Below are 26569 nucleotides of genomic sequence, written 5' to 3' on the forward strand. Positions count from 1 at the left end.
GAAAATGTATTTACTATTCATTAAGTGGAATTGGATCATCATAAAGGTCTTCATCCTCATCATCGTCTTCATATTGAATAGGCTGAGGAGAAGGAGGAGTTTGGTCTTGCTGTTTCGGGGTGGCAGAGGTGGAAGAACGTCCATGTATAAGTGGACTCATGCAGTTCAAACCCATGTTATTCAAGGGTCAACTGTATATACGTATGGACACATACACATACACACAAACTTTTTTTTTTTTTTGAGACGGAATCTCGCTCTGTCGCCCAGGCTGGAGTGCAGTGGTGCAGTCTCGGCTCACTGCCAGCTCTGCCTCCCGGGTTCACGCCATTCTCCTGCCTCAGCCTCCTGAGTAGCTGGGACTACAGGTGCCTGCCACCACGTCTGGCTAATTTTTTGTATTTTTAGTAGAGATGGGGTTTCACCATGTTAGCCAGGATGGTCTCAATCTCCTGACCTCGTGATCCACCCATCTCGGCCTCCCAAAGTGCTGAGATTACAGGCATGAGCCACCGCGGCTGGCCCATATACGTATTTTTTAAAGCAATGATCTCATTCTATACTTTCTTGAGGTATTACTATCCTATGTGGGTTTACAGTTAAAGTAAACCACTCTTTCAGCTTCTAGATATGCTTATCAAAATATGACATCACAGGAACTATACTTGAAACTGCAATGAAAATTAATAAGGGGTCCTCCACCGAGGAATGGAAAGGCTGCTTTTGTAGTGGCACTGCCTTTCATGGATACTCCATTTACTTGCTACCTGGACAGAAATTAAAAGAGTTGCAAAATGCTGCTTTAACTACTACCAGAGTTGAAAGCAAGGCTCAATATTGGGAATGATAAGAGCCCAGCCAGTGTGTGGTCTAGCCTGTCAGGTAGAACAAGGAGCTGTAATTTAAGAGAGCCTCTTCCTTTGTTTAACGCAAGTGTATGTACGGGAGGATCCCCTGAGCCCCAGAGTTCCAGGCAGCAGTGAGCTATGATCCGGCTACTGCACTCCAGCCGGATGACAAAGCCAGACCTGGTCTCTTTAAAATAAATAAATAAATAAAATTTAAAAATAATAAGTATAGGTGGCATGACAATGAAACTCTTTTAAAGAAAAGGGGAATGAATTATTTAGGAGTTTTGTGTCTATCAAGTAGGGAAGTACAGGAAAGTAAAATTTTACCTTTGTGTGTAATTATACATTTTATGTTATGTGAATAAATTTACAGGAAGGGCTGGGTGCAGTGGCTCATGCCTCAGCACTTTGGGAGGCCGAGGTAGGTGGATCACCTGAGGTCAGCAGTTCAAGACCAGCCTGGCCAAAATGGTGAAACCCTGTCTCTACTAAAAATACAAAAATTAGCCGGGTTTACATGGGATTACATGCCTGTAATCCCAGCTACTCTGGAGGCTGAGGCAGAAGAATCACTTGAACCCGGGAGGCGGAGGCTGCAGCGAACCAAGATTGCATCACTGCATGCCAGCCTAGGCAAAAGAGCAAGACTCTGTCTCAAAAAAAAAAAAAATTTATAGGAAGATGAATAATTTTTTAAAATTAAATTATGAAGGAACCACCTTTATTGAAATCATTGTCTTTATCTGAATTCCATAACTTAAAAATAGCTTTTCCCCCATTCCCTCCCTCTCAACAATAAAAAAAAATAAGAAAAAATGTATTGCAGTTTTAAATGAAAGAAGAAAATATGTATGACTTTAGATTGGAGTCTCAGGAAAGTTCTGAAAAGAGGGTGGACAAAAAGCTTCATTATCCTTTGGGCACAGTAAATCTATTTATTGCTCCACCAACTTGAAGCCTAAAGCCAAAACTGTCATGCTGTCACATAGACAAACTTCTCAAGAGGTAAAGCTGAACTTCTCCTACTTTAAAATGAATGCAAACTACCGAGAAATAACAAACTGAAGCGTATTTTGCATTTTCAGTACCTCTAACCACAGCGTTTTAGAGCTGAATTTGAAGATAAGTTGACTAATTTAAACAGGATATAAGTGTCATTTTCAGATTGGATAGAGCAGGAAAAAATATGGCTTTTGTTTTCCTTCTGGTTGTTACTTTTTACCGAATCTGGGTAATCTATCTAAAGAGAGGTCATAGTTCTGACCTCTGGCTTTGTCAGCACATTATTGCACGCATGGTATCGATCGGTCACCTTCTTTTCCTAGCCAGCCCTTGAAGCTGTGTTGGTGGCCTGTGACCTTCCAATACAATCCAGACTGTGGAACTCACTGTGTACTGGGATCCATGGGCAAATGGTGTGTGCAGGAAAAAAAAAAAAAAGTCTTACACTGTCCTCAGTCATTTTTGAAAATTAAATGCAGAATACTTTCCAGGATAATACTGGGCTTTCAAAGATTATCTCTTCTGGCCGGGTGCGGTGGCTCATGCCTGTAATCCCAGCACTTTGGGAGGCTGAGGCGGGAGGATCGCTTGAGGCCAGGAGTTCAAGACCAGCCTGGCCAACATGGCACAATGCTGTCTTTACAAAAAATACAAAAATTAGCCAAGTGTGGTGGCGGGTGCCTGTATTCCCAGCTACTTGGGAGGCTGAGGCAGGAGGATCTCTTGAATCCAGGAGGCAGGGGTTGCAGTGAGCCGAGATCATGCCACTGCACTCCAGACTGTGTGACAGAGTGAGACAGTGTCCCCCCAAAAAAAGAAGATTATCTCTTCAGGTCCATTGACTACTCCCTTTGTTATCCAACCCAAAATTTCATTTACTTTCTTCATCCTGCAGACATTACCAATGGGGAGAGAAAACATCAGGTTTCCTTATCCTTGCCCCTTGAATTCAAGATTAGATGAACATCTGAAGATTAGGACACGGTGGAATGTTTGGTACGCAAAGCCCAGCAGATTTGGCAAGGGCTAAATAATTGCTAAGTTAGATGAGCTTTTAACTAATTTTTAGAAAAGCTGAACCTAAGAAAGATAGACCTTTGGTAGCTCATGGTGTGAGGGTCCTGGAGGTACAATGCACTGTGTTGTCAGGGCTCCCTGGGTTGCTGCTCCCTTTCTGGAGTATGGACAATGCTGGTGTGCCCTGCTCAGAGGGAGATGCTGCTGCTAGTTTGGGATATCACTGGATGGGCTCTTCAAGTCATTGTGAAAAGTTTGAGAATAGACTGTAGCAATCAAAGTGTGACCTGAGAAGGTGGAACAGGATTTTTCTCTGGTCAAAATTGATCACAACTTGAATGGATAATGAAATTGCGGTATACATATACAATAGAATACTACTCAGCCACAAGAAAGAATGAAATTCTGTCATTTACACCAGCATGGATGAACCTGGAGGATATTATGTTATGTGAAATAAGGTAGGCACAGAAAGATAAACACCACACATTCTCACTTACACGTAGAAGCTAAAAAGTTGATCTCATTGAAGTAGAGAGTAGACTAGTGGTTATTAGAAGATAAACAGGGTAGGGGAAAGGAGATAGGGTGCAGTTGGTTAACAGATACAGCTAGATGGGTGGAATAAGTTCTAGTGTTCTATAGCACTGTAGGGGGACTGTAGTTAATAATTTATTGCATATGTTCAAAAAGCTAGAAGAGAGAATTTTGAATGTTCCTGACACAAAGAAATGATAAATGTGTAGGATGATTGATTTGCTAGTTTGATCATTACACATTTTATGCCATCAAAATATCACTCTGTACCCCATAAATATGAACAATTATTGTCAATTAAAAATAATAATAATAAAATAACAAAAATTTTAAATAATTTTTGATTAAAATGGACAGAGGTAGAAATTCAGATGATCACCTTTTCTATTCCATGCTACCCAGAGAACACCAGAAAATCACCCCTTCGAATGGAAGTACAGATGAAGACATATTTTGATCTCATACTCAAATGTAGGTTAGGAAGACAGAGTCTGGAGCATAGCGCTTCCACTTACCAGCTCTCTCTCTCTGCCTTGGGCAAATGAGTTAGCATCCCCATGCCTCAGTTTCCACATCTGTACAAAGATGATATAGGAGTACTTTCCTCATAGGATTGTTTTTGGGATTAAATGAGGAAATACATGCATAGCACTTGGACTTGTAAGCTCTGGTAAATATTATATTAGGATTGTTATTATTATCTGTGTATTAGTCCATTCTCACGCTGCTATAAGGACATACCCGAGACTGGGTAATTTATAAAGGAAAGAGATTTAATTGACTCACAGTTCCATGTGGCTGGGGAGGCCTCAGAAAACTTGCAATCTTGGCAGAAGGCACCTCTTCACAGGGCAGCAGGAGAGACAATGAGTGCCGAGTGCAGGGAGAAGACCCATCAGATCTCGTGAGTACTCACTGTCACAAGAACAGCATGGGGGAAACCACTCGCCTGATTCAATTACCTCCCACCAGGTCCCTCCCACAACATGTGGGGATTATGAGATTACAATTCAAGGTGAGGTTTGGGTGGGGACACAGCCAAACCGTATCAATTTGCCTTTCACATTGTATATAAAGTGTTTGATTTAAGAGGTTTTCAGTTACTCTTAGAAATATTTTCATAGAACTTCCATATTTTGCTTCAGGTTGTGGTTGACTCTTCCTAGAAAACATTTTGGAATGTCCTGTCAGGTGGGTTATTGTGTATTAGTATACATTTACTGTAATTAAGTTTAGGCGCTTCCGACTGGACTCCTCAGTCATATAGAATTATTTATAGAGCTAACAAATAACTTCCTAGATGCCCCTGTGTATATGTGTTCAGTGACTTATGAATTCAACAAATAGTTATTGAGCACATCCCTAGTGAGCCAGATTGTGTTCTGGACCCTGAGAGTTTAGGACCTGTCTCATAAGGTCCTCAGGTGGTTATGTTCCAGTAGAGAAGCAAACTATTACCAAGTCAACAATAAATACACATGAGCATTTCAGATAGTGCTAAGGACTATGAAGAAAAGGTAATAGGACAGGGGTGGGTATAGATCTGATGGCCAAGAAAGGGGTCTGTACCTGTCCAAGTTCTCCAGAGAAACAAAACCAATAAGATATATGTATATAGATATATGAGAGGGGATTTATTAGGGCAATTGGTTCACATGATATTGGACGCTGAGAAGTCCCACAACAGGCTGTCGGCAACCTGGAGACCCTGGAATGCTGGTAGCCTGACTCAATCCAAGGCTGGAGGCCTGAGAGCTTGAGGCAGTGGGGAGTACTGGTGTAAGTTCTGGAGTACAAAGGGTGGGGAGCCTGGAGTTGTTGTTGTTCAAGGACAAGAGAGGAAGAGCATGTATCCCAGCTCCAGTAGATAGATTGACATAGTCTCCTTTTCTCTGTTTTTGTCCTTTCTGGCTCTCTGGCAGATTGGCTGTGGCTACCAACACTGAGGGAAGATCTTCCCTACCTAGTCCACTCAGACTCACAAGCCAGTCCCTGAAAACACCCTCACAGACTGTATTAGGCCATTCTTGACTGCTATAAAGAAATACCTGAGACTGGGTAATTTATAAGAAAACAGGTTTAATTGGCTCACAGTTCCGCAGGTTGTACAGGAAGCATAGCAGCATCTGCTTCTGGGGAGGCCTCAGAAAGCCTCCAATCACGGCAGAAAGGAAGAAGGAGCAGGCACATCACATGGCAAGAATGGGAGCAAGAGTGGAGGAGAAGTGCCCCACACTTTTAAACCAGACCTCGTGAGAAGTCACTCACCATCACAAAAACCGTACGAAGCCATAGGGATCCACCCCCATGACCCAAACAACTCCTGGCAACACCTCCAGCATTGGGGATTATATTCCAACATGAGATTTGGCAGGGACAAATATCCAAACTATATCATTTTGCCCCTGGCCGCTCCCAAATCTCATGTCCTTCTCACATTTCAAAATGCCTTCCCAACAGTCCCCCAAAGTCTTAATTCATTCCAGCATTAACTCAAAAGTTCAAAATCTCATCTGAAAAAAGGCAAATCCTTTCCACCTATGATCCTGTAAAATAAAAAACAAGTTAGTTTTTTCCAAGATATGGTGGGGATCTACATTGGGTAAGCATTCTCGTTCCCAAAGGGAGAAATCAGACAAAAGAAGGTAGCTACAGGCCCCATGCAAGTTCAAAACCCAACAAGGCAGTTGTTAAATCATAAAGCTCCAAAATAATCTCCTCTGACTCCATGTCCCATGTCCTGGGCACTCTGGGGTAAGTGGGCAGCTCTACCCCTGTGGATTTGCAAGGTGCAGCCCCCAGGCTGATCTCACTGGCTGGCGTTGAATGTCTGTCGCTTTTCCAGGCACAGGGTGCAAGCTGCCAGTGGATCTACCATTCTGGGATCTGGAGGACAGTGACTTCCTTCTCACAGTTCCACTAGGCAATGCCCCAGCAGAGACCCTTTGTGGAATCCCCAACCCCTCATTTCCCTTCCACACTGCCCTAGTAGAGGTTTTCTGTGGGGGCTGTGCCCTTTCAGCAGTCTTCTGCTTGGACACCCAGGCTTTTCCATGTATCCCCTGAAATCTAGGTGGAGTCTCCGAAGCTTCCATCACTTTTGCATTCTGTGCATCTGCAGGCTTAACATCATGTGGAAGCTGTCGAGGCTTTCAGCTTGCACCCCCTGAAGCAGAAGCCTGAGCTGTATCTGGGGCCCTTTGCACCAAGGCTGGAGCCAAAGTGGCTGGGATGCAGGGAACAATGTCCTGAGGCTGCATGAGGCAGCAGGGCCCTTGACCTGGCCCTCGAAAGAGTGAAAGAGTGATGTTGCCTCTGTGTATCCAATGCAGGCATGGCGGTCCTCACATCTGCCCAAGGTTACAGTCAGGGATAGACTAAGAACAGAACTCAAAGTGGACACATTCCTGCTTTAGTAGTAAATTGCCTACCAGTTTTGTAAAGCTTGGTATATCTTATTTTTCTTTTGACTTTTGTCAAACACAGAAGTAATATGAGTCCCTCGTATCCAACTAGCAGCTCCTCAGTTATCAATTCATGGCCCATCTCATTTCACCTGCTCTTATTTTTTAGTTTTTCATTTTGTAATGCTTGTATTCAACACAGCGACATTTATTAAGTACTATCATGTGCCAGAGACTGTATTCAATGAGTACGTAAAAATGGATAAGAACATTTCCTTCCTCAGCTTCTCATGATCCAATAGCAAAGGCACATGTATCCAATTATATAATGTAAGCAATAACTGGCATAAGCCAAAGGTTATAGGAACACAGGAAGGAGAGCGATTAGTGCTTCCCTGAGCAGTGGAGAAAAGAGTTTGGAGAACGCACAGAGTGAGACTGCATAAAGCGCAGATGGGAAGAGAGATAAAGGTAGAAGAAAGAGTAGGCCAGGTGTGGTGGATCAAACCTGTAATCCCAGCACTCTGGGAGGCTGAGGACAGATTGCTTGAGTGCAGGAGTTTGAGAACAGCCTGGGCAACATAGCAAAACCCCATTTCTACTAAAAATACAAATATTAGCTGGGCATGGTGATGCATGCCTGTAGTTTCAGCTACTTGGATGCTGAGGTGGGAGAATCACCTGAACCCAGGAGGTTGAAGCTGCAGTGAGCTGAGATCGCACCACTGCACTCCAGCCTGGGCAACAGGAGTGAAACCCTGTCCCCCACGGGGCTCCCCCTCACCCACCCCGCAAAAAGTAGGTAGAGGAAAGGGCATTAGCGCAAAAGCCTTTTTGGGGCAAGTGATTGGAACGGAGAGTATTTGGAAGCAGTGATAGAGATATAGCTAGAACCATGAGTTGGGCCACTTTCTGAAAAGCCTTACTTGCCACTCCAGGAAGTTTAAATTTTATTTTGTTGGCTTTCCTATTTTAATTTTTTTAAGGGACAGGGTCTTGCTATGTGCCCAGACTTGTCTTGAACTCCTGGACTCAAGGCTATCCTCCCACCTCAACCTCCCAAGCAGCTGGGATTACAGGTGTGTGCTACCATGCCCAGCTTAAATTTTATTTTGTAGGGAATGGGGAACAATATGATCCTTTTGAGAAAGAACTGGGTTGGGCGCAGTGGCTCGTACCTGTAATCACAGCACTGTGGAAGGCAAAGGTGGGCAAATCACTTGAGACCAGGAGTTCAAGACCAGCCTAGGTAACATAGTAAGACCTCCATATCTAATTAAAAATAAAAAAAGATTTTAAAAACCCCAAGAACTGGAATGATGGAACCAGTATTTTTAAGGATAGTGCGAGCAACAGTGAGGAGCATAGATTTGACGGAGAGAGCCTGGGACGGGGAAACTAATTAGGAGACTGGCTGACCAGAGCAGATGAGCATTCGATTGTAGAAGACAGAGTGAAATGCTAGGCAGAGTTGCATAAATGTGGAATCGCAGAGGTAGGCTGAAGAGCTTGATCACTTAAGGCTTTATGGAGAAGATAACTTTTGACCTTGATCTTGAAAATGAAAACATAGATAGGAAATGAAAGGAAGGAATTGCAGTATTAGTGAACAGCATGTTCAAAAGCACCGGGCTACAAAAATGCGAGGAATGTTCAGGAACTCACAAGGAGGGAAAGGAAGCCAGCTGGCTGGCTAACAAGCATACCGTGAAAGTAGTGCCAGCAAAAGATGGCACTTTAATGATTCCAAGACAGGCAGTTGAGGCAGGACTTGGTGACTAATAGGAAATGCTGGATGAGGGAGAAAAATGAATTGTTAATCTGAGGTTTCTAGACAAAAAATATTTTTAAAGATAGAATATTAAACAAGACAAAGTGCAAAGGCAGGTTAACAAGGAAAGCTTTGTATAGTTGTGGACATGCTTAGTATGTACCTGTGGAACATCTGGGGGGAAGCGCCCTGCGGGCTTTTGGAAATTCAGTTGTAGAAAGTAGATCTGGAGTCGTCAGCAGGAGATGATGAGAGGCTGAAGCTAATGAAAAAGTGCCTATTTGTTGCTGTGCTTTTATAATACAGACCAGGTGTACCGAAATCCCTTTGTGAAACATCTCCTTCTGCTTGATAAAAAAGGTTAGAGCACAATGCTCAAGAATAGTGATGTTTTCTGTCTTGGTTGCTGTGTAACCTGAATACTATAACCAGCATCTTTTATGTAAGGGTTGTCTCTGCTTTCCTCAATAATATTTATAACAGTATTTTGTTATGACAGCAATCTATAAACAGTAATTCAGTTGGGGGATATCTAGGGTAGCTTTTCATTGTAAACACGACCACACCTTATTCAGCTCACTGCGTGCAGAATGTGCTCCTAGGCCACAGACTCATGGTTTCTATTTCTTACTCCAGGTTTCATCGTCCATAACGAAGTGTGAGACTATTTGGAAACAGAGACTGATCATCTTTGGGGGAAGCCCTGCTTCCTGAAAATCTGATATTGCACTGGGATTTGAATGTGTGTGTTTCCGTTTAACGTGTGGTGAAGGAAGCGTGTGACTCAGCTTGGTTGAGAAGTGCTCCTCACCTGTGCGGCCCAGATGGCTCCAACAAGCAAAAGGAAGGATGCAGTGACTCTTGCTGCCCAGAATGCACAGTGATGGTAAGAGACACCATGGATATTCTTCATCAGAAGCTTTAATCAAAGAAGATGAGCAGAAGACAATCGCTGGCTCCCTGTTACCAGAAAGCCAAATTTTATAATGCAGGTGAAAGAAAAATATAGATTAAAATTGCTGGGCACTGAAAAGGGGTGGGAGTTGAAAATCAGAAAGAAAGAGAAATATTTCATTATGTTAATGAAGAAAAGAGAAAATTGAAGCATAAATGTATTTTTGAAGTAGTTATTTGGTAGCTGAGAACTTATTAAGGGATTTAGGAATCTAACCTCCTGATGCGGATTCCGCAAAGACTTGATCGGAGAATATTCTTGTTTCACCATTATGTTCGTACAGTATAGTACCATTATTTTATGTTGCGCCAGTGAATCCAGTTGCCAGAAATAAGTCTGAATGTTTTCATGCATCTTTTTCTTAAATGCAAGAGCTTCTACTGACTCTTAACAAGCATGCTTACCCAAATTTTGTTGCATGCTTTTAAGTAGCATTAGCTATGCACACTTGACATTTTTAAATATTCCTTTCCTAGTGTACCAGCCTTCACAGGATAAGAGGACTGGGAATAAAGTCAGGTGTAATGTGACCCTAGAAAACTGTAGCAAGCTTCAGAAATAAATCTTTTGATCTTTCCCTATCTCGATTAGATCCAAAGTCAAAGCAACCATACTTCACCTAAAGAAGACAGTATTGACAATCATGACACCCGTTATAAAAACTTGACTCCAAAGTTAAAACTTAAGCAAGACACGAACGTGCTGCCTGCAGATAGTCCTGCATGGGAATAAGGACTAGTTATTTTTTAGTGCTGCATTTTTTTAAAGTTGGATTGCTGCTATTAAAAAAAAAAAAAAAGCACACAGATCAAAAAAACACCCAAAGGCTTAACAGAACATGGAAAGTTTCCACTAAGTTGTGTGTGAGGAAATCCTCATCTTGTATTTTAAGAATCTGCAGATTGCATCCATAAATACAGTACAGTATTTACTGTCAATGCAAAAGAATCAGTGAGGTTAAAGTAGTGGAAGTTTTCCCTATGAGCCTACAGTCTGTATTGTTTACATTAAGAAACTGTCTATTATTGTGTTGCTATTTTCCATGGAGTCACAGGCACACTATGACTTCTGCTCCCAAATACATATGACCATATGTAAATACCACGTTGCATTTCATTGTTCTTCACAATTGCTTTGTGCCCCTTTAATTAAAAACACATGAAATGAATAACAAAACAAGACCCAAATAGAGTTTATTTTATTCTCAGAGTTTGGACTACAATTTTCTGAGATGCTTCTGGTTCAAGACTGTAATTTTCTATTTCAACCCAAAAGTAAGCATTTAACCTGGTGAATAAATATAGATCCTGCCATTCATTGGTATTTTAAAGAACCACTTGAAATCGGATCATTTTATTTAAAAATAAAAAATGTTAATGCCAGTTGGCCTATTATAAAAAGCCAGGACCGTGTTAGAATTAGGAAAAGTAACGAGCATTACTGCACCTCTTGTTAGACTCTGTGCATTAATAAAATACACCTAGAGTCTGTTGTCATTTCACTAATAGGATAAGACAAATTTTTTGCTTTGAAAAAATTTTTCTGCATGCCCAGGTGTCTGTCTCTGGCTGAGGTTTTGTCTGTTTTATAGTGTTTCAATCCAGCCATAAAAATTAACTTGTGATTTTTTTTTCCCAAAGTCATGCTTTTCCTTAATTATATTTTTATTTTATTATTTTAGTGTCTTGGGAAAAATACCAAGAGATATAATGTTTCTTTTAAATGTCTATGCTTAATCATCTTTAAACACTTTTTAAATTTCTAACCACAAGACCTCTCTATAATGGTAAGTGTAAGACATCACCATTTTATCACTCAAAGTATGTTATTGAAAGTTTCTATTTGGTTGAAAAAGGAACAATTTTTTCCCACTTTTGATGCCTATGATGCAATTTTTTATTGCCTACAATGAGATACACTCAGTACAAAAAATGAAAATCTGGTATTTCAAAATTGCTTTTCTTGTATAATAGGTCAGATTTATTAACTACTCATACTTTTTCTTTATACTAATCGATACATTTAGAAAAAATTTTCTAAGTTAGAGACAAGTTTAAAAGTAAAAAAAAAAATTAGCCACTGCTAGTCTACGTAATTGGAATCACCAATTATTTTATTAGAATGATTGCTTGAGTAAAAAGCTGTGGAAAGAATTAAAGGATTATGAGCTAAGCTGTATTTTGCAGAATATGGTTCTATTTTAGTAGAGCAGAGATGAGACATATCCCCACCGGCCACCCAGCCAGAGGTCTCCTACCTGGGGGCCCTAAAGGGATGCAGAGGTCTGGCCCACCCTCCCTGCATAGGCACCTCTGCCCACCACCAGTGTTTCAGCAATCCAACCAGTTAGAATATGCTGTATAGGAAAATAAAAGTGTGTGGGAATTGGATTTCTTTTGTTGTAACACAGTTCCAGGTTTTTGGCTATTTAAAGTTTGACATTAGGCTGACATTGAGGAAGTAAGCGAGTTTTCCTGAGTTCCCAAGATATGATTAAGGAAGAAAACAAACCCATCTCCAGGAAGATCCCAGGCAGGAAAGAACTAGACAGATGTAGAAACCAAAGTGACCATTTTAGTTTTTTTTTAATGGAGAATAAAACATTAATATTAGGGTATTAAGAAGATGCTCAGCAGGCTTGATCAGAATCTTCATGGTCATTACCAATCAGTCTGACAAAATAGTTCTCTGGTAGTCAGCATTCATTTAAGGCAGCTCGCTTGATAATTTCCTGTGTTATGTGAAGTGTCTTGCACTTTTACATGTTAGCTATAATTCGTTAAATTACTTAAGTGAAATCCGTAATAGAGAACCATTTTGGCATTTGAACAGCTATTTTACATGGAGAAAAAGCAAACACATCTGTCTCTGCTTTACCCAGAAAAACTGACTTTCTGGTTTCATCTTCATATTGTTTAGTAGCATAATGAGAGTAGTCCTTTATCTTTCTCTAATGTTAGTAAATATATTCTGTTAGTAGGAAGTTCTGAAATTGAAGGGAAAATATATTTAAGGAAATAAAGGAATTCAATACACCCTTCAAAAGTCACCAAATACTGAAAATAAGAGATGAGTCCTTAAAACCTGAGTCAAAAAAGGTCCAGTTTTACAGCCTGCAATTAATTCAGGGCTGCGTTGGCATTAAAAAAAAAATAAATATATATATATGTATATTATATATATTATAGCTTACACTTAAAAGAGGAAAAATTTGCATTAACATTGCATATTCTGATATGTACCATATTAACACATAACAGGCATTTTATTTATGCTTCATAGAATCAGACAGACACAACTTTCAAAAATCATACTGTAGTCACAATAGAAAAGGGTAGTCTTGTCTACCACAGAGGAGTATGCCCACACTTAATAATGAAAACTTTCTTCCTTTCCTGCTGAAAAATTTCTTCAGTCTGTTATTATTTTTAAGTGCCCCTTGCTGCAAATTTCAAACAGAGCAAGAAATCTTCCTCAGAGTAGGCGGTATGGAATTAAACTAGTACAATATGTATGAATTCATGTCATTTACCCCTGAGTATGGTAAAATTGTTAAAGCATTCTTAAATTCCAATTATATGAAGCCTATCATTACTAGGAAAAGTATATTCTTTGGGATAAGAATTAATTTCTTCACACTATTAGAGCATGTTGTGAGTAGTAAGGAACTACTTAGATGCAATTTATTTACAGAATTGTCCCTTGGCCTCTTGAAATGGCTAGATCTTTCACTACTGTGTAGATAGTCTCTGCTTACTGGTAGGATAGATTACATTGCTTTACTGGACAAAGCAGAATGAACTTATATAACTAAAATATGTCCTATATTGGCTGGGTGCGGTGGCTCACACCTGTAATACCAGCACTTTGGGAGGCCAAGGCGGGGGGATCAGTTGAGGTCAGGAGTTCGAGACCAGCCTGGCCAACATGGTGAAACCCCGTCTCTACTGAAAATACAAAAAAAAAAGTATCTGGGCATGGTGGCTTGTGCCTGTAATCCCAGCTACTCGGGAGGCTGAGGCAGGGGAATCGCTTAAACCCGGGAGGTGGAGGTTGCAGTGGGCCCAGATCGTGCCACTCCACTCCAGCCTGGGTGACAGAGCGAGACTCCGTCTCAAAATAATAATAATAATAGTAATAATGAATGAAATAAAATAAAATATGTCCTCCAGGGAAAAGCAATGACAGAGTAATCACCAAATTAATAGGAACATCTTTCTAGAGAAAGTACATCCCCAGTTAGTTCAAACACAGGTTTCAAAGAAGTAGCATTGGGCTCTACTGTAAAGGCAGGCAGTGACCAAGAGGTGGTGGGGAGAGAGGTAGAGTACCCTCAGATCATTCCCATTTTCACTTCCAATTTCCTTTTTGTAATCATTAAGCTTAAGCTATGTATGGAAATGCAAAGCACCATTAGCATTTCTAGAAAGCAGCTGGAACCTTACCCACCAATGCTTTTTTGAAGACAGTATCATCCCAAATTTAAAAATCCTATTGTATATGTTGTAAAATTTCTGGCAAAGAAATGGAGGATCCTGTGGCAGCTATTCCCACCTAAAGCCAACCCTATAAGGATGGGTCATTTTTTAGCCATGCTAGGATTTACTGCACACAAAAAAAATGTCATTTAGCTTGTCGCATTGCTAGCACAGCTGCACATATGAGCGAAGCACTGTTGGTCTGTGTTTCTCAGTGGGGGTACTCTTGGCATTTGGAGCTGGGTAGGTCTTTGCTGTACAGAATCATCCCATGCATTGCCAGATGTTTAATATCCCAGGCCCCTGCTGACTAAATGTCAGTAGCATTCTCAGTCATTGTAAACACCAAGAATAAAAAGCATTCCCCCAGGTTCAAACGCCATCCCTGGGAGGTTGGTATCACCTCCCCTGAATGCCACTGTCTACTGCAATTTGAGGACACAGGGAGAAAAAGTGCCTATCCTCAAACATTGTCTCTGCTGCCTTGCATTTCTTTGGGCCCTGAATGGTTTTTCTCCCTTCATTTTTCGAGCCTTTGTCTCAGTGCAGCTGTTCTTCAGGGAGGAGGTTACTGGGCAGCCTTGGCCATTCAGTGGGCATGGGGACTTGGCCTAGTCCCTATATATATATACTTAAAGTCCCTATATATACTTAAAGGAGAGATCATACATGAAGAAAGCTTTTTTTTTTTTTTTTTTTTTTGCCTTACAACTTTTCTTTAGAACCACATTATTTGTCATAATCCTTGTTACTGTCATGAGGATTGTTGCATGGGTTAAACACAAACATAGACTAACAATGCACTTGAACAAACCTGGTGATCTTTGGAAATAAATCACCATTAGATTTCACCTGGTTATGCTGCAGCCCATAAGTTCCAAACGAATCACCTGCTTATCCTATTAACAAAGCATTTAATTCACACGCAAATGCTTGAATTTTCCCTGTATAAATGTAGTCATGCGATTCAACTTTTCTAATAAGATTTGTGAATGCTGCATTATGATGAAAATGTGGATTAACTGTGGATTGCATGCCTATTGTTCATACTTCAGTGATGGTCACACACAAAACAGGATGAGTTTTACTTAGGTGAAACATTATTAAACTGTACTAACAATACAGAAACATATTCTCTTTGTCGCTTTTTATCACCAAAACTGAATGGTAAATATGTCTTGACATTATTTGGATGAATTGTGGCTAGCAGAATGGAATTAACTTAGCCACTATAATTTTTTAAAACATTAAAATGTCTAAATTGTTTTTGAGGCCGAGTAATGCAGAGTCAATAAAGGTGGTTATATTGTAAGCTTTTAGATGGTGCTTAAGAATTCTTATCTTTTTAAATAGCAGTATTTTTCTTTTTTTTAAGAATAAATTGAAAGGCACAAATAAGGCAGAATGCCACTCTACCCTCAGGTCAATTTTATGGTATATGAAAATGCCAATAATATTTGTGCCACTTGCCAACTCGGGGGAGGAGGGGCTTTTCCCTTACTGGATACTTTTGTTATAGTTTGACTACGTCATTATGTTGTTTAGAAAGCCTCCACAACGAGAAGTTGCCACTGCAAGGCTAACTCGCCTTCAGAAATAATCAGAATGATTCAAGGGTCAAACCACTTTCATCCCTTACTGATATTTCTTTTTCTTTTTTTTTTAAAAAAACATTTCTTCTGTGGCTTAGAAATGTGCCAGTGTGTTCAAAACATTTACACCAATTTCACCAGATTTAGGACCTATCAAAAATTCAAACGAGTTTCTTTTTTTTTTTTTCTGTGTAACAGGGATTTTAAAATAACAGACTATATGCATTCTTTTGTTATTTCACACTTCAGTTAAAGTGATAACAATGGTAAACTGTGATCATTATCAGACTGACTGAATGCTTTCTGATTTCCAGTGAGTGATCTAGTTCTACGTATTACACAGGTGTAATATCTGTGAGTGTAAATAACTGGAACTGTACACTGATTAACATGACAGTTTCTCTTTTGTTGTTGTTCTTATCTGTACTGTATTATAGTATGTGGGTATAAATATCTACAAGTATACACACATATGTACTTGTATTCCACTATTGTAACCTGAAATACTATGTATTCCCTTTTTAAATTCCGTACTGGTGTTTGTGTTATTTAAAAAGCAAAATTCTGCTCTATTTAGTTGTATAATATTAGAGGATACTTTGCCGTGCACAATTCCAAGTGCCTTAGAACATTGTTTAGCTTTCCTAAGTATATATAAATGCATATATGTATAAAATTGGGAAAAGTTACCTCAATAAAATCATTGGGAAATCCCCAGTTTTAGTTTGTTCCAGTTTCTATTATATTTGGATAGTGCTCAGCCTTTTTAAATGAAAAAAGAAAAAAGAGTAAGACAACTTCCCTAATTGCCTGTTATTTCAATTTCACCTAGGTTTTTAACACCTCTTTGTATGTAAGGTCTTGAGACATGTAAGGCCTTGTACTTTTTATTTAAAATGTCTGTCTAAAGAATTACTGCTCTTAAAAGAAACTTCCAGTATTTTTTTTAACTTGCTATCTTTTTATATCTGAGGTATTTGATATTGATGTTTTTATTGCCATTATTATATGTAAACATAAAAGATAGTCCATTTAGAGTTTATAATATAGAAAATAAACAGACTTCCTCATTATGCTTACTATTTAATGTATTACAAGCAAGGAGTGAGGTTGGGAGCATATTTTGACCACAAAAAGAATTGGAATATACTTTTTGTGATTTTCAACATCAGTTACAAATAGTAACTTTACCTCCCCGCACTCCAGGACAAGGCCAAAGATGTAAGGGGAAACTTGAAAGCAACGTGCTTGCCAGTATCCTAGACGGAAGACCGGAGGATTGGAACCAAAAAAGTAAAAAGTAGGTTTGAAAAATTTGTCCCAAGTATGCTATCGAAAACGAGAGGCACGTCTTCAAGACAGGCGTAGTAGTTGTTGCAATTCTATTTCTTTCTCAGACAAAACCAAGTTCTACATAGAAACATTACTGTCTAAAACCCAATGGAGGTAAGAAATGGGCAATTTTTCATTTTACACAATGCTATGTTGACCTCTGATTTATTTTGATTTAACTATTCGATGAAAAAATAAAAAATTGAAACATAAATTTTAAAAGTCCAGGTGCAGTGGCTCATGACTGTAATTCCAGCACTTTGGGAGGCCAAGGCGGGAAGACTGCTTGAGCCCAAGAGTTTGAGACCAGCCTGAGCAACACAGTGAAACCCCATCTCTATAAAAAATAAAAATAGAAAAACAAATGAACTAGTCATGAGCCTCAATTCAAACTTCTGCATGGAGTTGCTGCTACGAGCACTGCTGCCCACAGACACCCAAGTCCTCACTTAGTTTGTGAATTTTAAACTCTTTGCTCTTTAAAGGGTGGTCGCTAATAATGGAACACGTAAAATCTAGAGAAAGGCTAAGAACCTAAAGTTCATGTGAAGATTTTTTTGCTCTTTTGTTAAAAAGAGACACCATTTCTAAGGATCTGAATTTAAAAAAAAAAGCTGCAGATGTTAGCTTTTTGAAATTAGATGAATATCATGGGGAAGAAAGAAGTAGCATTTTCAGTGCTTGTCTACTCAATGATTTGGTTTTGGATGGACTTTTTGACCTTGGTTGTCCCAGGTCAGACAAACCAGAGAAGGGAGTATTTAACATGAGCAAGAATTTGCCTCTAATTTTTCAGGTAGCAGTATGCAGCAAACTGAGCTGCAAAATCTTTTCCCACAGTCAGTCCTTGCTTTTTGTGTGGTTTTTTTTTTTTTTTTTTTTTTTTTGGAGACAGGGTCTTGCTTTGTCATCCAGGCTGGAGTATAGTGGCACAGTCATGGCTCACGGCATCCTGGAACTCCGGGGCTCAAGCCATCCTCCTGCCTCAGCCTCCAAAATAGCTGGGACTACAGGCATGCTCCACCATGCCTGGCTAATTCTTTTTATTGTTTGTTTTTTGTATTTTTTGTAGAGATGGGGCTCTCTTTGTTGTCCCAGCTAGTTTTGAACTCCTGGACTTAAGCAATCCTCCCACCTCAACCTCCTAAACTGCTGGGATCACTGGCATGAGCCACTGTGCCCAAATAGCATTAGTCTTCCTAAAGCACACTCTTATATCATTCCTGCTTAGAATTGTCCAGTACCTGCTGAACAACTCCCAGGTGCTTTAATCTAGCCCTCAAAAGCTGTAGTTACGACCAGGCACAGTGGCTCAAGCCTGTAATACCAGCACTTTGGGAGGCCAAGGCCAGTGGATCCCTTGTGCCAAGGAGTTCAAGACCAGCCTGGCCAACATGGTGAAACCCTGTCTCTACCAAAAATACAAAAATTAGCCAGGTGTGGTGGTGTGCACCTGTAGTCCCAGCTACTTAGGAGGCTGAGGCTCAAGAATTGCTTGAACCTGGGAGGCGGAGGTTACAGTAAGCTGAGATCTTCCCACTGCAGAGCGAGACCCTGTCTCAAAAAAAAAACATCTATAGTCTAACCACAGACCACAGTTCCAGATTACACTCCCTTTATTTCACACTTGGACCAAATCAAATGGAACTGATTGTTCCCCAAGTATGTGATGCACTCTTTGCAAATCACAACTTTGATTAAGCCATTCCCTCCAACTGGAGCTCTTTATGTGTTATCCAACTCATCCTTCTGGGAACAATGCAAATATCTTCTCCAGCTATTCCATTATAGTTTCTTTAAAGTTTTTCTTGAAATAGCATATATAAATTTGGCAGATTTCATTTTCTGTGTAATCATTTCAAATGCCCAAATGTGACTATAACAAGCATTTAACAACACTTTTAAATCTAATGCATTATATATGCAGTAAATCGACTTTTCTTAGACATTTAAAGTATTATTTACAAATGTAGAAATGTTCTTATACTTTTTTAATTTTACAAGTCTAAAATTAGTTACATAGTTTAAATTGGAATTGCATGGCTAATAAGTCAAATTCTACAATATTCCAGTTTTTTTAAAATTGTAAGTGCTTTAATACCGAGTACATATAGATTGTCTTAATAATTATAAAACATAATTAAATGTAACACAAAAGTATTATTTTGACTTTGATTTAATATCCATATTTAATTCCCGGGCTTGTAGAAACAGATACTAAGAAAAGCAGATTTTAAAACCTCAGGCAAACTGATTACTAGATTGACAATTCACTATTTGCTTAATGGGGAAAAAAAATCCACGACTGATAAATGTGTCCTAAGTGTTACATACTTCTGGGAAGAATCTACTTCAACCACAGGGACATACTCAGAACCAGTTTTCAATCCCTATATCGTTAGAGGGTCTCCAAATTCACAGCCTTCAGAAAGAATTGGTTTTGTTATACCTGATTCAAACTGCATCCTAAAAAGTTCTTTGATAGGTAGAAGGAAGTTTGGCTGGCACAGTGGTTCCTGCCTATAACCCCAGTGCTTTGTGAGGCCAAAGCAGGAGGATTGCCTGAGTCCAGAAGTTTGAGACCAGCCTGGGCAACATAGCAAGACCCTGACTCTACAAATAATTTAAAAAGTTAGCCAAACCTGGTGGCGTACCTATAGTCCCAGCCACTCGGTAGGCTGAGGCAGGGAGATTGCTTGAACCTAGGCGGTCAAGGCTGCAGTGAGCTGTGATCACAACACTGCACTCTTGCCTGGGTGACTGAGTGAGACCCTTTCTCTAAAAGAAAAAAGAAAACAAGATGTAGAAAAGCAGAAGGAACTCTCAAGTTGCAGTTAATTTCCTTCAACAATCTTTTACTGGCCTACTTGAGACTTTGCATTTTTTCCATATTCTCTCTCTCCAACTAGACATAATTTATTTAAATGACATTTAATTTTTAAAAAGCTTTCTTATAGAGACAGGTCTCACTAGGTTACCCAGGCTGGTCTCAAACAACTAGCCTCAAGCAATCCTTCCTCTTCGGCCTTCCGAAATGTTGGGATTACAAGCATGAGCCACCACACCCAGCCATGGCATCTAATTAGATTGCACATTTATTCCATACCAATGTCTAATCTAGATTTTTTCGTGTGACCAGAACTCTATAGTTGTGCTCAGAATGGCACAATTAAGTATTAAAGCTGAGCCAAAGATAGAAGCTGTAATGAGACTAAAGAGGTAAACGAAGACTAAATCTTGAGGGTCCTTTTAAAAGGATTTAGAATTTATCCTTGAGACAATAGAGATTCACCAAAGTATTTTAAGCTCAGGGGTAACATCATCAGATTTGCCCTAATCATCCTGGCCACAGTGGATTGGATTGAAGGAATGGATTAGATCGGAGGAAGCAATATTGGAAGCATGGTGGCCATCACTACTGCCATAATCTTGTTGGGAGGTGATGGTGGCCCCAACTAAGGTATTAACTATTGGAATGAAGAGACATAAACAGGCTCAAAGGACAGTTATGAAGTGGAAATGATTGTTCCATATGGTAAATGGAGGAGATGGAAAAGTTAAGATTATACCTGTCATGTGGCTGGCTTGAGCGGATGGTGGTGATGCCACTTGCTGAAATAGAAAACAGCAGCGCTGATGCTGATGTAAGGCTAGATTGGAGGGCAGGGAAGAGCAAGAGAGCATAGGAGGTATAGAAAGGGGAGGCGTTCAAATTTGGAAAAGCAATTCAATTTGTTTGAATTGCCTTCTGTTGGGACATCCACATGTGGATAGATGTACAGTAGTCAGTTGGATATATGAGTCTGAAAGTCAGGAAAAAGTCTGGGCTACAGATAGGAAGCTGAGAATCAGCAGCACGTGTAATGGAAACTGTGGAAGTGGATAAACCTCTTCAACAGACAATGTAGCTTAAGACCATGAAGAAATTACTACAATAAAAATCTAATAAACTATTCTCTCATTGCCGGGTTTCTTCTCCAAGGCTGCAAAATCAAATCATTTATTCATCATCTAAGTGCTTAGGATGTTTGTCTTAATTTCAATGAGTTTTACAGGATAGCTTAACTTTAAATAAAATGGAATACTACATTATGTAGGGGGGTAAGTTGTAAAGCAAAAATTATATTTAAAAATGCCTTATATTGCTTGCACATTGGTTCAATGTGCAAGCAAACAGATTCTCATGAAGTGAACCTGATTTGAAGCAAAGCTCGTGCCCCCTGACGCATCCTAGATACTGAAGGTCCTGTTTCAGGAGACGATCATCCTGAAGTACAATGCAGTGAGGTGAATAACTACATTCAGCTGAGAAAAGGACAGTAGCTCACGTTCATCAAATGCTTACTAGAAGCCAAGCACAGGTCCAAGTACTTCATACCCATCCTCTCATTTAATCCAACAACAACTCTGGAAGGTACATATTAATAATATCATTCCCATTTTACACGCAGGTAAGTAAACTGAGGTCCACTTAGCCCAAGTTGCATAATAAGAATGAAACAAATGCCAGAGACTACTTCCAGCTAGTATACAATGCATACTACTGTCATCAATTTATATTGTAGGGGAAAATTTGTGTTTCGTGAGAAATAATGCATTGTAGAGACAAGCACACCTTTTTGATTCTGATCTTATGAGGGTTCTGTGCCTCTCCTTATCTTTGAGCTATTTTACAACATTGTAAATTTCAGAAAGCTGACAGTCATGCAAAACAATTCTTGTCTCTAAACATCTACATAAATTCTGTCCAGTAGAGATTTCAACTCTCTTCCCTCCCTCACCGTGGAAGAAGTAAGTTGTGTCTCCATTTGCACATTCTTCACAATATTCCTGCTCTATAAATGTTTCTGTTCTTTGGATTGTCTTTGAACTAATTGTAACATCTTACTGATTCCTTCATTAATTATGTGTAAAGTAAGATCTTTAACATGTGCTCACTTTATATATGAGAGCCATGATATTAAATCCTGCTATAATGTTATAAGGATTTAATGCGTAAATGTATGTAAAGCACTTTGAACAGTGCGATTATTATTGAGCCTTCAATATGCTAGGCCTTGAAGACGTCAAGTCAGCAAGACAAAGATCCTTGCTTGTGAGTAGGTGACTGAAGTCTAGTTCTAGAGACAGATGAAAATGAGAATTTACAACTTAGCATAACTGAGCAGAGTAGTGTGATCACAGGATACAGTGAGAACATTAGGGATGAGCCCCAGTTGTGAAGAGCATTATCGTTCAACAATATTTATTGAACCAAATTATATTAGTGCCTCTTTCCTTTTATTTTTAAGTATTGTTACTTTATATATATATATAAAACCAAATGTAATACTTTAAATCTTCACTCTAATCACGTAAACATTGAAGAAATATCTAATATAGACACTGAAAGTTCCCTGCAATGCCATCCCAGCTCTTTGTGAATAATCGTTGTTGACAATTTGGTGCATAGTCTCCCAGATTTTTTTTACACTTGCACTATGTTATTTCTTTCTTTTTTTTTTTTTTTTTGAGATGGAGTCTCGCTCTGTAGCCCAGGCTGGAGCACATTGGCGCAGTCTCGGCTCACTGCAAGCTCCGCCTCTGGGGTTCACGCCATTCTTCTGCCTCAGCCTCCCGAGTAGCTGGGATTACAGGCGCCCGCCACCACGCCCGGCTAACTTTTTTGTATTTTCAGTAGAGACGGGGTTTCACCGTGTTAGCCAGGATGGTCTCGATCTCCTGACCTCGTGATCCACCCGCCTCGGCCTCCCAAAGTGCTGGGATTACAGGCGTGAGCCACCATGCCTGGCCGCACTCTGATATTTCTTTGTAACATATTTTTTTTTCATACATTTTTAACAAAAAGAAGCCAGGCATGGTGACATGTGCCTATAGTCCCAGCTACTTGGGAGGCTGAGGCAAGAGGATCAATTGAGGCCAGGAGTTTGAAACCAGCTTGGGCAACATAGCAAGACCCCATCTCAAAAAAACAAAACTTGATCTAAATTAAACCAGCATCACAGTAGCTAGTTGTATGAATGGTTAGTTTGTTTGTTCGTTTGTTTTAATCCTTTACTAACGAAATTTTTCTTTTTTTAAGATATAGAGTCTTGTTATGTTGCCTAGGCTGGACTCAAACTCCTGGGCACCACAACGGGCTCACTAATGAAATTTTAATTGTTTTATTTTTACCAGCAGTGTTACAATGAACATCCTGGTACATCCATTTTGCCGCACTTTTCCTTTTTATAAACTAAGTACCGGCTGGGTGCGGTGACTCACACCTGTAATCACAGCACTTTGGGAAGCTGAGGTGGGCAGATCACTTGAGATCAGGAGTTCGAGATCAGCCTGGCCAACATGGTGATATCCCATCTTTACTAAAAACACAAAAATTAGCCAGGTGTGGTGGTGAACACTTGTAGTCCCAGCTACTTGGGGGGCTGAGGCACAAAAATCGCTTGAGCCAGGTAGGCGGAGGTTGCAGTGAGCCGAGATCATGTAACTGTACTCCAGCCTGGGCAACAGGCTCAAAACATAAAAATAAAATAAGTACCTCCATAAGCTTTATTAGGATTTTCAAACATGTAATTTATAACTCCTAGAAGTTACTGCTTCAGGTTCTAATTAGTTTTCTCTGCACTTCTGTGTACATTGGCTTCCTGGTGCTTGGGACTCCTTGAGTGATGTTGATGGAAGAGGGAGAACCAGTGAATGTGATATGAATGCGAATAAAACCATAATTTCAATGGTAAGTTCCATATAAAAAATTTTTAAAAACTTATTCAAAGCCTAGACTAAGTCAGAAATTCTGTTTAATCACTTTAACATGGACACCAGTAATTAGAGTAGAAGTATTGCTTGAATTTATTATCATTACTACAATATTTCAATTATTTTTGCTTTCACTGGTGGCAAATAACATTTTTCTACATTAAGACAGCACTCGGAACAGTCTCTGACACATATAAGTTCATCTTATATGTTGGAGTATTTTGTAATAAGGTGGTTTTCTGAAATGGGGTATATAGTACTGTAATGGTAGGGTGTGACTCTCAAGCTACAACTGAGTTCACATTCTGGCTTCATCACTTATGGACTTTGTACCCTGGGGCAAAAGTCACTTAACTTTCTGTTCTGTAATCTTTACTGAGTAGAAAAGGGTAATTATAAGTCTACTTAAATCTGCTATAAGGATTTAATGAGTAAATGTGGGTAAAATACTTGGAACAGTGCAATTATTATTGAGCCTTTACTATGCTAGGCCCTAAAGATGTTCAAGTCAGCAAGACAAGGATCCTTGCTTTCGAGTAGGTGACTGCAGTCTGGTTCTAGAGATAGATGAAAATAAGAATTCACAATTCAGCATAACCGAACAGAGTAGTGTGTACAGGATACAGTGAGAACATTCGGGATGATCCCCAGTTTTGAAGAGTATGAAAATGTTTCCTAGAGGCAGAGATGGTGTAGGGTCCCTCAGAGCCCCCCACTTTCTTTCTGTGTCCTGACTAACATAGAGTGCCTTGACCACTCTGTGACCTGGCCAGCTGCATGGGTTTTTTTTCCCCTTGTAGGCTTAAAGTTAAGCCTGGGCCTTGAACATTCCCAGGCACTGATAAAGTTGTGTAGGTTATTGCTTCAAACACTGAAAGATCAAAATATGTTACTAAACACATAGAAACTAGCCCCAGCCCTAAGCCAAATTCCCTAAACCCTCACAAACTCCATAACCTGACTTCTCATTGCTGGCATACCTACGTAGAAACATCTCTTTTCGCCTGTCCACTTAAGCACTCTGTATGTAACTTCTCTAATAAATGCTTTGGACTGATCACCCCAGCGTTTATTGCTTCTTTCTTTGGAATTCTGTCCAGCCCCATCTCAGGATGGTTTGGGGCAGTCCTTCACAGAAATTCCCCTCCTACCCCTTTTGGGTCAACTTAGCTTCGGCTAGACTTGGGTTCAGCCAGAAGAAACAGACGGCTAAACTTGGACTTGGCAAACAAGGAGAGGAGAGAAAGAAAGAGCCTTTTAGATGGGCAGGAGACAGCTAATGTCTTTCAGGTACATTTGGGAACTGCACAGTTTCATGGGGCTGGATCATGAGTGGAATGTGGGGGGAATAAGGAGACATGATGTTAAATTGATGGCTGGAGACCAGAAGATATAAAATCTTGGTTGCTCTGCAAAATAGTTTATCCTGAAGCCCAAGGGTAGACATCAAGGGATTTTTTTTTTTTTTTGAGATGGGGTCTCGCTCTGTTGCCCAAGCTGGAGTGCAGTGGCGTGATCTTGACTCAGTGTACCCTTTGCCTCCTGGGTACCAGCAATTTTCCTGCCTCAAACTCCCAAGTAGTTGGAACTACAGGTGTGTGCCATCATGCCCGGCTAATTTTTGTATTTTTTAGTAGAGACAGGGTTTTGCTATGTTGGCCAGACTGATCTCGAACTCCTGGCCTCAGGTGATCTGCCTGTCTTGGCCTCCCAAAGTGCTGGGATTACAGGTGTGTGCCACCACACCCGGCCCATCGAAGGATTTTATACAGGAAAGTGACTTGAGTTTAAAATGATAAATTTGATAAAATGAATAACGAAGTGATACATGTGGATATTTAGAAAGTAGGATGAACAGAATTTGCTGGTTGACTCCCTCAGGGACGTAGTATAGTATATGGATAAGGGAATGGCCTTCCTAAACAAGCCTGATGGACTACACTTCCAGGCTTTTCTACGTACTGTGTGACCTTAAGTAAATAACTTCAATTCTCTGAACCTCAGATTTCACATCTGCAAGATTGGTTTAGTGTCATTTAATTGTACTTCACTGGCTTGCTGAGGGAATTAGACATCATGAATAAAAAGTGCCTAGCACTGTGTGTTTAGTGTTTAGAATGACAAATATATAAAGTAAGCAGGCTGGCCACAGTGGCCTGCAATCCCAACATTTTGGAAGGCTGAGGTGAGAGGCTCACTTGAGTCCAGGTGTTCAAGACTAGTCTGGGCAACACAGTGAGACCCCTATCTCTACAAAAAATAAAAAGATTAGCCGGGCATAGTGGCACATACCTGTGGTCCCGGCTACTCAGGAGGCTGAGGTTAGAGGATTGCTTGAGCCCAGGAGGTCAAGCTGCAGTGAGCCATGTTTACACGGCTCACTCCAGCCTGGTTGACAGAGCGAGATCCTGTCTCAGAAAAAGAAAGCAGAATATTACTCAGAAGAAAAAAACAAGCAATATGATTAGGTGGCCAGGCTCTAGTCAGGCTCCTTAGGTTTAAATCTCTGCTCTGCCATTTGCTAGTGATATGACCTTAAGAAAGGGTATCAGTCTGTTCCCACACTGCTGATAAAGACATACCGGAGACTGGGTAATTTACAAAGAAAAAGAGACTTAATGGACTCAGAGTTCCAAATGGTAAGGAGGCCTCACAATCACGGCGGAAGGCGAAAGGCATGTCTTACATGGCAGCAGGCAAAAGAGAATGAGAGCCAAGTGATAGGAAACCTCTTATAAAACCATCAGACCTCGTGAGACTTATTCACTAGCATGAGAACAGTATGGGGAAAACTGCCCCCATGATTCAATTATCTCTCACTGGGTCCCTCTCACAACACATGGGAATTATGAGAGCTATGATTCAAGATGAGAT

At 40.1% G+C, this 26569-nt stretch overlaps 1 protein-coding gene across 4 annotated transcripts in view; it reads left to right on the plus strand.

The window, feature by feature from the left end:
- Positions 1–16324, plus strand: part of PHACTR2 (phosphatase and actin regulator 2) — a 298637-nt gene extending 282313 nt beyond the window's left edge. For all 4 annotated transcript variants that reach the window (XM_063666682.1, XM_063666684.1, XM_054490424.2 and 1 more), the window contains one exon: positions 9219–16324. In XM_063666682.1, the coding sequence (XP_063522752.1) occupies positions 9219–9234 (16 nt within the window). In that variant the 3' untranslated portion in view covers positions 9235–16324. The remainder of the gene's footprint in view (positions 1–9218) is intronic.
- The last annotated feature ends 10245 nt before the right edge of the window (positions 16325–26569 follow it).

Source organism: Pongo pygmaeus, chromosome 5 (assembly GCF_028885625.2).
Source record: "Pongo pygmaeus isolate AG05252 chromosome 5, NHGRI_mPonPyg2-v2.0_pri, whole genome shotgun sequence".
NCBI lineage: Eukaryota > Metazoa > Chordata > Mammalia > Primates > Hominidae > Pongo > Pongo pygmaeus.